This window comes from Gymnoscopelus braueri (genome assembly GCF_963280865.1).
Source record: "Gymnoscopelus braueri genome assembly, chromosome: 16".
Lineage (NCBI taxonomy): Eukaryota > Metazoa > Chordata > Actinopteri > Myctophiformes > Myctophidae > Gymnoscopelus > Gymnoscopelus braueri.
This window is the reverse complement of record NC_137616.1, coordinates 22,158,839-22,170,101: the sequence shown is the minus strand read 5'-3', so window position 1 is coordinate 22,170,101 and position 11,263 is coordinate 22,158,839. Positions and strand designations below refer to the sequence as shown.

The 11,263-nt window shown below is 41.4% G+C and overlaps 2 protein-coding genes across 2 annotated transcripts; one reads left to right on the top strand and one right to left on the bottom strand.

Moving 5' to 3' along the window:
• Positions 1–366: 366 nt before the first annotated feature.
• On the bottom strand, positions 367–3,097 carry fosab (v-fos FBJ murine osteosarcoma viral oncogene homolog Ab). The gene is made up of 4 exons (XM_080453101.1): positions 2,812–3,097; positions 2,062–2,280; positions 1,726–1,833; positions 367–1,593 (listed from the first exon to the last, which is right to left on the bottom strand). Exons 1-4 carry the CDS (start codon positions 2,944–2,946, stop codon positions 901–903), a joined length of 1,155 nt encoding a protein of 384 aa, XP_080309227.1. The 5' UTR covers positions 2,947–3,097; the 3' UTR covers positions 367–900.
• A 4,781-nt stretch (positions 3,098–7,878) lies between these two features.
• On the top strand, positions 7,879–10,479 carry LOC308103748 (protein c-Fos-like; the record flags this gene model as incomplete). Its single annotated transcript, XM_080453898.1, has 4 exons — positions 7,879–8,016; positions 8,584–8,796; positions 9,178–9,285; positions 9,796–10,479. 4 exons carry the CDS (start codon positions 7,879–7,881, stop codon positions 10,477–10,479), a joined length of 1,143 nt encoding a protein of 380 aa, XP_080310024.1.
• Positions 10,480–11,263: the final 784 nt, after the last annotated feature.

The window sequence follows — 11,263 nt, the reverse complement described above, 5'->3', positions numbered from 1 at the left end:
AAAGAAACGAGATGTAGCGACAATCTAAATTTGGGCACGGAAGTAAAACGTAATCGCGCTAACGTTGCAGAGTACAAATGGAAAAGAACGCATTGACGTGCGACGCCTGGCCTGACGTAAATAACCTTGGCAACAGACGGAACAGTAAATAGAGCCAATGGAGGTGCGAGGAAAATGTAGACCACTAGTCTTTATGGAGAGTAATTTTAGGCATTCTTTTAATTACCCTATTGAATGTGTTCCAACTGCTATTCTGCCTTAGTTACATATCTGTGCAGGCGAGAGCTTGGGGGGAGGCAGACAAGTGTGTAAGAAAGTGTGGAATGAGCGAGGGAGGGAAGAAAAAAGATTAGACAAAGCAAATCATTGAATTTAAACATTACTATTTTTTTTATTTACAGGTTTTGGAAACAACATTCAATGTTTTCCTTGTTATTCTTTATGTAAAAAAAAAAAAATTAAATTTTAAAAAATAAATACAGTTTTCACAGAAAACTTCATACCATAACAAAGACCACTCAAACCATGGATAGATAGATAGATAGCACATCACTTTTAAATCACATTGTACAATACTCTCACATACCATCAACCAGAAAGAAATGGATCAAGATATAGTGTAACTATTGCTCTGAACACAGCAACAATACAACAACTTTGTCATCTAGCACCATTAAATCAGATATTAAATAAATCTATTCGTAAACATAAAAACTATTAGGTGGTATTAGTTAAACATGCTTTGACTTGCTACATAGTTGAAATAGGCCAGAATATTTAAAGGCAAATAAAATAAACATTTTGCTAGTCCAATCCATAGCCCTGTGATCTGCACTTCAACCTCTCATACTTGAAGTAAATGTGCTTTTATTAGGAAGTACTATTGTTGTGGAAGAGTCCTCAAAGGGCTAGTAGGGTTGGTGAGCTGAGGGAGTCGGAGGACTGGTCATTGCTGCTGCTTCCTCTCCTGTGGGCCACGGCACAGGTGGGGAAGGTGTCGGCCTCGGGATAGGTGAATGCAAATGAAGACGTGTATGTGGTGCAGCTCGGGGTGCAGGTCACCACGGGTGTGCACAGGGCCTCAAAGTCAGTGGTGCCGGCCGAGGTGTAGAGGGGCTCCCAGTCCTGGGTGGTGTACAGGCTGCTGGACAGGTCCACCTCTGGCACTGACCGGACCGTTTCCATCTCTACTTTGGTCAGCAGGTCTAGAGATTCCTCCAGGGCTGCAGTGTCCAGGTCGGTCAACCTGACCGTGCTGTTGGGGTCTGTGGTGGTGGACAGGATGGAGATATTGGAGAAGATTGAGTTGGAGGTGGAGGTGAAAACTGACTGGTGGGCTGTGCTGGTGCACGATTCCACTGAAACAGGGGAGGTCTGAGTCTGCATGGAGACCTCAGTGGTGGTGGAGCTGCAGGAGTGGGCAGGGGAAACTGACATGACCGGGAATTGCGGGAAAGTGATGTCCAAGTCTGAGGGGATCTTGCAGATGGGCCTGTGGGCCGCAAGAATGAACTCCAGTCGCTCTTTCTCCTTCATAAGGTTAGCAATATCATTCTGAATGTTGGCCTTCTCATCCTCCAGCTCATCAGTTTCCTGTCAAGACAGAGAAAAGGAGGACATTAATTTGGCTGTTGGAAAACACTGCCATTGGCAGTTGAACACATGAAGTCTTATGATGAATGATGTTGCATTATTTTAGCTACATTATATTAGTAAAATACTTACAGCTTGCAGTGTATCTGTAAGCTCTCTCCTCCTGTTGCGGCATTTGGCGGCAGCTTGCTTGTTTCTCTCTCTGCGGACTGTTCTCTTCGCTTCCTCCTCAGTAGAAACCTATACACAAAAAGAGGACATTAAGTCTCCAGCTGTCTTTAATGTATGGAATAACTAATGCATAATAACTAATGCATAACAATGCAGAGGACTCTACTTGTTATGCTACAATACTAAGTAAAATCCTGCGTTCATTTACAAATGTACATGTGTGCACTCTCAGAGTTAAATGAATACTCAGGATTGTACAGTGTAATTTAAGTCATTAGGATATGGGATGACAATTACCTGGCCTGATCTGCCCTTCTTGTTGTAAGCCCTGGATGCAGGGGACTTCATTGCTGATGTGGAGTAAGCTGGGCAGGGGCTGGAGCTGTATGGGTGAACTCTATTGGAAGGGGCAACTGAGGAGAAAGGCTGAACCATCCACTGGAGATCTGGACTTGCGGAGATGGCCGTGACAGTGGGAACGAAAGAGGCACTTGATGATGTGAGGTCAGTGAAATCCTGTAAGGAATGAAGAAAGAATCATCAGCACACTGAGCACATGAGGTAGCAGTATGATACATATTAATGAAGTAGGCAGTCAGTCAGTCTATAAAAAGCATAAGAATGTATAAATATCCCTGTGATGTAAGCCATGACGTTACACCTCTCTCTGGAGGTTCCACGTGAATAAATGAACAAGTCCCTGCTCCGGTGCAGAGCAAATCTAATAGGCTACATACAATTATTATTATTATAAAGATGCTGTTACATTCAATAGATGTTTTGGATGTTGCATAGCTTGCATGCTAAGCATTAAGCAATAATATGTAAGAGAGACAACTATGGCAGTGGTCCTCAAAGTGGGGTCTAGGGACCCTCAGGGTTCCTTGAGGGGGTTCCAAATGGACCCTTTACAGGTCGGTAACTCTGAGAGTTATGGGGGTCCTTGAAATTAAAGGTTAGAGAACCACTGATCTATGGGATGGGATCTATATTCTGAATTAGCCTCTTACAATGCAAGTGTCATTATATTTTGAGTAGTAAGCCTACCTGAGACTGGGGAGACCCGAGATCCGAGTAGGATCCAGCTGGTGACGGATAGTATCCCAGGTTATGATCACCGGCCGGGGAAGCGGTGCTACAGCGGGAAGAGTCGCAATCCGTGTTGAACGCGGTGAACATCATGTTGTTTACGGAAGCGAAACAAACTCGTAACAAAAAGTAAATCCCAAAAAGCTGTCAGGAAATCCCTTTTAGGTTTGTAAGTAACTCCCGAGTGCTGAGCTGAGCTCGTTTTGCTATGTCCTTCCTATTATTGTTCTCTCTAGAGTTGCTGAAAGTTTGACTGTCGAGTCTGACAGCTCCGCCGAGCTTTATAGGAAAGGAATGGGGGGCCGGGTAATGACGTGAACAAAGGGGGCGTGCCTTCATCAGAGGGCTCTGGGCTTCATCCGAAATCACAAGGCAAAAAACACATGATTTAAAGATAGAAATACATGCCCAAACCACGAATTGTGTCGTTTCTTGCATGCCATTAAAATATATTATCATTCAATTAATTTACCATTGTTTGTATATCGAAAGTAAGATTTGCCGAGACCCGAGACCCGCCCACAACAGAGGGGGAACCTTCCAGAAACAGGGGAATCCTCTTCGTCATTTACCATATATGGTGCATCCTGTAAAAAGGGGCGGACCTTACGGGAAATGTAGCCTATGCACCGTCCGACCTAACAGCGACATGATGTAAGACAACAAACATAGAAGCTGCTGTGAAAACTTGGGATAATAAATAAACAAATAGACACCGCGTACAATAAAGAACAAAAAGGTCATTTGTTTATGCAGACTTGCCTATCTTGGTGTCTGGGTTTAAGAAATGAATTAAAAAAGCCAATTGTCTATAGTGTGTGTTATTAGCCTACTATGACAGCTGTCAGCTGAAAATAAAAATGAAGTAATGAATCCACATAGTAGGCTAAATTAGCTGTTAGGTCAGCGAGTTTACAACATTACTTCAAGAATCAAGAATCTTTGTCCTAGCTAGTCCTAGTTGTCATTATTTACTTTTAAATACTTAATTTTTGGCTAAATACTTAATTTCATACTAGAATTCAATTCCCCCCCTGAAATGGACATGAAACGTTGCTGTTTGATTTGGCGTAGCCTATAAGTGCATAATACGCATGCAGCAGTTTATTTGGATGTAAAATGCTGCAAAGATTGTGTACACAATCACACAGGAGGAGAACCTGTCACAACATGATCCGTCTATCCATGACCTGACGTGTGTACTTTGCCCTCGGGCAGGGCTTGTACTCTTGTGTGCATTCTAACAAGAGGTGTGTCTTAAAAATGTAGACTAGCAAACTGGTTGGTCGGGTGTACTTTTCCATAATTGTCTGCCTGCAGCTCTTGAGGGAACAGGTAGGTCTTCCCCAGGACTGTTTATATTAGACTTGACTTGACTTAGATTTGACTATGTGTGGAAACCCTACAGCCCCAGTAGGCTACAAAATAGGCCTAATCATTGAGAGGCAATTAAGTTAGAAGAACTCGTGTTCTATTTCTCAGTCAAGAGGCAGTCCCCAGGGATTTCTCAATGGAAGAGTTTAGGGAGACTACCTCCAACCACTGCACTGCGGATACATAGTTGTATTAACATACTCTAGCATACAGATTGGTTAAAACAAACGTTTTACCAATTAAATATGAATTATGGATCACAGTTTTTTTTTTATTACTTCAAATAAACTTTTTCTTGTGGGATTTAGCACTTGATTAGACATAAGAAGATGATCTGTCTGTTATCCCATATGTAGACCTATAGGCCTAATAATAATACAAATAATTAATATTAAATAATATTTAATATTAATTATTGAATTTGTTCATATTATGAACAGTATGGTAAGCCTATATATTAATTGGATACGTTTAAATCAATTCAATCAGTCAAATTGAATTGAATAGATCACTCTGAAAGGAAGCTTTTATTTTTCTGTGAGCCTTCCAGTGTGCTAAAAAAAACGTTTTGTGAAGGCTTAAATGTAATGATAATAAAGATAGAGGGAGTTCTGCAATAAATGTGCCACCTCAGCGATCTGAAAGAACCGAAGAGGGGATCCTAACCACCCCGTCTGTTTTGTTGAACATTCCTCGCGTTGTCTTGGCAACGCCCCACCCCTTCGCGTCAGTGACGCACGCGTTACATAGCACGCTCTGTGTGTTTGCAGCGGAGCACTGGAACTACGCCAAGCCTCTGCGGTGACACCATGCCAGTGTTGCCATGTCGGCTTATTATAAGCGACTTTGGGCTTCCATTTCTGTTGCCTGTGTAAAACATTGGTAGTTGCTGGTTGCAGTTTTTTGGGCTCGTTTCTAAAGTGCTTATTTAGGCTTGCTTCCAATTTTTTTAATTATCATTTAAACCAGTGGTTCTCAAATATTTTCATGCAAATGTTTTGTGCCAGTGCAGTAGGCCTATTTGTGTTGTTCGAGTGTTTCAAAAATATTCAAAATATTCCACATTTTATAGCAAGAGTTTTTGAAAATGGCAGATCGGGTATTTTCATGGGACCTAAGTTGGCTTGTTTTCCTAGAAAAACAACAAGGTTGCTTATTTCTCTCACAAAATATGGCAACACTGGACACCATGCACATGCAGCCAGCCGCTTGTTTCATTCACTAGCAGAAAGCGGGAGAAATAAATGCTCTAACATTTTTGACTATGCAAATGTTTTGAGTTCATTGTTCTGCAAAACTGTTTGAGATAGTTTTACCTTTGACCCGTCTACAAACAACTACATGCACGAACCTCAACCTATACAGGCTTTGAACAATGATGTCACAGAGAGTCTAAAAATAAACTCCAAAAGGTTTTCCCAGATTCACGCTCGACTTGTCCCAGTGAAAACACTCATTTGTGGGCTGAAGAGGGGGGGGGGTCCCCCTGTAATTATGTCTCTCACCCGTGACCCTTGAACTCCCTTCTTCTTTGAGCGGCGCGTCTGAATAAACGACCACCTAATCCTAATGATGTTCCAGTAACTGGCCTATAGGAGGGGGGTGTGACTACCGGGAAGCAGTGGCAACAAGTCGAGGGAGAGAGAGCCCCCTTCAGTCACGTTCCATCACATTCACTTGAGAGGATTTGTGAGGTCATCATCATCTATGGAGGCTAAATATAGCCTAACCATTAATTCGCCTAATGTCTGAGAAGCCGACATGGTGGGAATAGCTTTAACCACCTAAACCATGGGTATAGGTGATGGGGGGGGGGGGGTCTGCTAATTGTCCCAAAAGGCAAAAGTGACTGCAAAAGATTGTTACTGTTTGTTTCAAAAAGCGTTATACCCTATATGTTTTCTCATGCCAATAAATATTCTTTGAATTGAATTGTAATGCAAGTAAAGTACAGAGGCAACTTGCGTTCAGTTTACTTAATAACCCAATATTCATTTAAAGTGCAACCTACAGGATGTAACCAAATAGACCCTTAGGCATTTTGGTTGTAAATTGATATATTAACACTGTTACACTGAGGATTTTACTGTAGCATAAGCTGCCATGCAGTCCTAAAAGCAGCCTATGCCCATCCCCTTTCTGAGAGGTACTTTTTACTTTACTGAGTATTTCTAATTTTCAATACTTTTACTTCTACTCCACCATCTCAGAGGCAAATATTATACTTTCACTTCACTAATTATTTGAAAACTTGAGTTACTAGTTACTTTGTAGATTATTATTATTACAAAACATACATTACCCACTTCAGCACTATACATTTTGGCCATTTCAAAAAAGCCAATATATAGCCAATATATCTACAAGCTCAGGCATTGTGAGCTTGTAGATCTATTATTTTCAAAAGATTTTTAATACATTTTATACATTTGAAAACGTGTGAATTGAATTCCGGACTTTTACTGTAATAGAGTATTTCTACATTGCAGTAAACATTTGAGAACTTTCTCCACCACAGTACTTAAGTTGCGTTTGAGTGGTGGGCCACATGTGCTGCTGCTGCTGCTGTCTGAACTCTGTGCAGCAGATTGTGCCCATGTTAACAGGAAATGCCATATATGGTCCGGCTAGACTACTCTGTGATTGGCTCCTTTACTACAGTGACAAGTCTTGTTACTGGAGCTCACTCCATATGCACAGACAGGTGATAATATCCTAGATGGCATTTTACTGACTATATATAAATGATTACGCAAGTAGGCTATAAATACATCGACATATAGCCTAATAAAGATTATTATGCTATATATCATCAACTGTTTCTTCAGCATGTGGTCGGGTACACACATTGCACTGTACAGACAGATAGCCTATGGAATTAATTAGCCTACTTTGATTTTAAGAAGGGGTATCCAGGACATTTATATGCATATTGCTTTACTGCTTTATTTCTTTTTTAGGCCTATGTGGCCTACATATTGCTTTTACAGAAGGAATTATGAGGTTATATATCAAGAAGAACTTTGAATGTAGGCTACTTGTTACAAGGACTTTACTATTTGTATTGTATTGTATAATTATATTGTATAATAATAATTAATATGGCTTAAGTATTTTATATATATACATATTATTAATCATTATATAATTTAACTATGTTGACACAAAGGGGACGTAATGCACACAATGAAGGTGCTGCTGTTGTGACGTTGTTCATTCATGGTGGTGGTGGGTGGGTATATTTTTACATGGGGGGTTAATGCTTTATTTGCCTACATTTAATCACAATAAAACAAATAATATTATTTCAAATGTAAAGCCTATACTAATTCCTTATGGTTAAGATGTGTTTCTCGTTAAATTGGAAAACATGTGCTTGCTGTTCTTGCACCCTCTTACAACCCTGTCATTTTCTGAAATGGTTCGGTCTCACCACACAAGATTTCATTCATAAAATTCCATCTCACTATAAAAGGCGGGCCTCTTCACTATCTGTCCAGTTTCCATTTATGAACCTGGCAAAGGGAATAGGCTATATAGCAGACAGTGGCCAGTGGGTGATAGGCTATAGGTCTTAGATATTCCATTGCAAAAACTGCTAGCCTACCGTATACACGTTTTTATAACAATACTGCGATTTTTGAAGAAAACATGCATCCAGACTCCAGCCCCGATTACGACTCGTCATCCAGCTGTAGCCCAGCATCGCCTGACGGGGACACCCCTGCGTGCAGCCAGCGCTCTCCTGAGTCGCCTTGTAGCGCATCATCAATGGACAGCAGCACCAAGGTAAAAGCTGCTATTTGGATGAAATAAAATGACTTGCCAATTTATTTAACAAAGAATCTAATTAACAATATTAACACGTCTATTGGAATAATCCCTGCAGGCTATTTGCCCAATTGGATGTAGAAATAATAGGCTATAGGCTATACGCGATATAGGCTTGATGATTGTCACTCTATAGCCTAATATTGCAATCATGTTTTGAGATGCATGTCTTGGTGATGACCTTTCAGTAGGATGGTGATAATGATTGATGGTGATGATGATGATGATGATGATGATGATGATGATGATGATGGTGGTGGTGAGGATGAGGATGAGGATGAGGATGAGGATGATGATGATGATGATGATGATGATGATGATGATGATGATGATGACGACCACGACGACGAAGATGAATGTTAGAAAAGGCTATTTTCATCCGTCCCCCCGTCCCCCCTTATTGTTGTCGCCGATTGATGTTTCATACAAAAGTCAAACATAAACGTGATGGTTACTGGAGGCTACACTGTTGATCAGGGACGTATATGTCTAACTGTGTGAATGTGTGTGTGTGTGGTTTTACAGGATACTGAAACAAGTACTCCAGACTCCTTTGTTCCTACTGTGACTGCAATTTCCACCTCCCCGGATCTGAAGTGGATGGTGCAGCCGACAGTCCTAACATCTGTCTCCCCCTCCCTCGGCCACGCAAAGCCTAAAACACACGGCGCAGTGAAACCATCCCCAGCGGGCGCAAATAAGGCACAATCCGCCAGCCGGAAAGGACAGAAAGAGCAGGTAGCCTATTATGCAGAGATGGATGGATGGCCATTCTTTATCTATATAGCCTATTGTGTGTGTCTTTTGAATGGCGAACATACAAAAATGCACGTTCATTTAACAGGCAAGGTAGACCGTGCCAGTGCAGCATTTTTACCCATGCACTGAACGATTTGGTGATGATGAAATTGATGATGAGCCAATGATGATTATTATTTATTTTATTTAGTATTTTCAGCACACTGCAATGAATGAGGGAAGATTATTCTATCGGCAAGTAAATTTGTCTTTTAGAGCCAGATGCAGATGTGGCAAAAATCTGGAGAATGCGCATTCAAATCGAGTAAGACTGGGAACGAGGCTAATTCAAATGGGTTTCTTTTTTGTCATTGTTTTCAGCCTCCCAAGGTGGATGACGAAAAGAGGCAGATCAGAAGGGAGAGAAACAAAATTGCTGCAGCAAAGTGTCGTAACAGACGGAGGGAGCTTACAGACACCTTACAAGCTGTAAGTATGTGTTTTATGAAAACATTGGGCCTATAAAGGTGTGGAAACGTGTTCATAGAACATCCTCCACATAAGAGCATAGCTGTCTTGTATTATTTAAGATGATGGCATGCTGACATGATGGGGACACCCAGGACTCAAACATTTTCATGTCAAGGACCCCATTTGGCCATGGAGACCCATTTGAAAATAACACAAGAGAAGAAGAGTCATAAGAGAAGATCTGTGTAGCCCCACATCTTTTCAAGATTTTTCTAAATCTTTTGAAAATAGCAGCTCACAAGGTGTCACATCGCGAGGTAATGAGCTTGTAGATCGGTTATTTCTAGCTGAGGAATAAAGGGTTAAAATCAACAGATTTTTATGCTATATTAAAAAATTACTGGGGATCCCCTGGAACCCCCCCAAGGACCCCTGGGGGTCCCTGGACCCCACTTTGAGAACCACATCAAGCAGCATTTTATTCATGTCTCCTTATCATGTCTCTTTTCTTTTTGTCCTGCACTTCAGGAAACAGACGAGCTGGAAGAAGAAAAAGCAGCCTTGCAGAGCGAGATAGATGAGCTCCTGAAAGAGAAAGAGAGACTTGAGCAGATTTTAGCTGCCCACATGCCGGCCTGCAAATTAGCTAATGAAGAAGAAGGCGAGGAAGATGACGTTAGTGCAATGCTACAGGACCCTCCAGCCTCCCCACAGCTCCTCTCCATCTTAGAGAACAGCAAATCACCCGAGAGCAACACAACAATGGCCCCAGATGTGGACACTGTCGTCCCATGCATCTCCCCGGCAGCCATTTTGGGGAACTCCAACATCCTCCTTTGTTCAAGTGCAGAAGAGGAGACACTGGCAGACTTGAGAGGAGATGACCTGGACGACTTGGTCCCCAGCCTAGAGATGGCAGTGATGACTCCTGACACGGCGGCATCAGTCCCTGACATAGACCTCAGTGGGCCGTTTTGCATGTCAGATTGGGAAACCCTGTACAAGTCGGTGGCCAACGACCTCGAGTCTCTGAGCACACCAGTCAGCATGTCTTCCAGCCCCACATGTAGCAGCTACCGCACCGTGTTCTCCTTCAATCACTCTGATTTTGATTCCATGGCTGAGGGTTGTGAGAGCCTCAAGGGGCTGGGCCTCAGTCCTTCTGAGATCATGAAAGATAGTCTTGATTCTCCCACACTTCTGGCCTTGTGAAAGTGAAGCTGTTATGCAATTGATTGGATTGGACATATACAGGCTAATGTGAACCAGCCAACAAGCTACAGTATATGGTCTCTCCCCAATAATGTTTTGTAGTGTTTTGATGTTGTGTAAAGTTTGACATCAAGGGTTATGACATGTTTTCTGTGACCGTTGCAGAGTTGAATTCTTCCACACCTACACACTGCAAAAACCTGAGTGCTTTTATAGTTGTTCAAACATTTTCAGAATTGCAAAACATAGCCGACCTACAAGCTCACAACCACATTGCGATGCAACATGTTGTGAGCTTGTAGACTGGCTATTTCTTCTATTTTTGAAAATGTTTTGAAGGTATAAAATAGGGCTTTAAGTGGTAAAATTAACACTAAGGGGTTTACAGTGTATGGTGCAAAGGCAGCACTGTTCATTCTCTGGAATGAGATTTTGTGCTGGTATGAAAATGCATGCAATTATGAACCCCTCTGATCAAAGAGGCTGTATCTTAGTATTCTTCAACCCTAGATGTATAATGTGAAACTAAGCTGTGCTTAATTATGTGAACTGTTAAGAAGTTGTGTTGTAACAAGTGAAAATAACAGGTTTACTGATGTGTAGCTAACATGTACTGTATCATCTCACTGTATGGTGACCACTAACTTCACATTTATTTTTTGAAGTTTTCCATGAAAACAACATCTCATGTATTTTATCAAGATGTATTTTATGACATAGTTTATTTTTTTACTTATAAAATTATGGTTCGTTGATCAGATTCAAAAAAAAAAGAAAAGAAAGT

What these genes read in the sequence shown, in the direction of transcription:
- fosab (XM_080453101.1), bottom strand. Translation starts at nt 2,946, where the DNA reads ATGATGTTCACCGCGTTCAACACGGATTGCGACTCTTCCCGCTGTAGC. An exon ending in TCGGGTCTCCCCAGTCTCAG is followed by an intron (nt 2,281 to 2,811) that starts GTAGGCTTACTA and finishes CATTCCTTACAG; the next exon opens with GATTTCACTGACCTCACATC. An exon ending in AGAAGGGCAGATCAGGCCAG is followed by an intron (nt 1,834 to 2,061) that starts GTAATTGTCATC and finishes TTTTGTGTATAG; the next exon opens with GTTTCTACTGAGGAGGAAGC.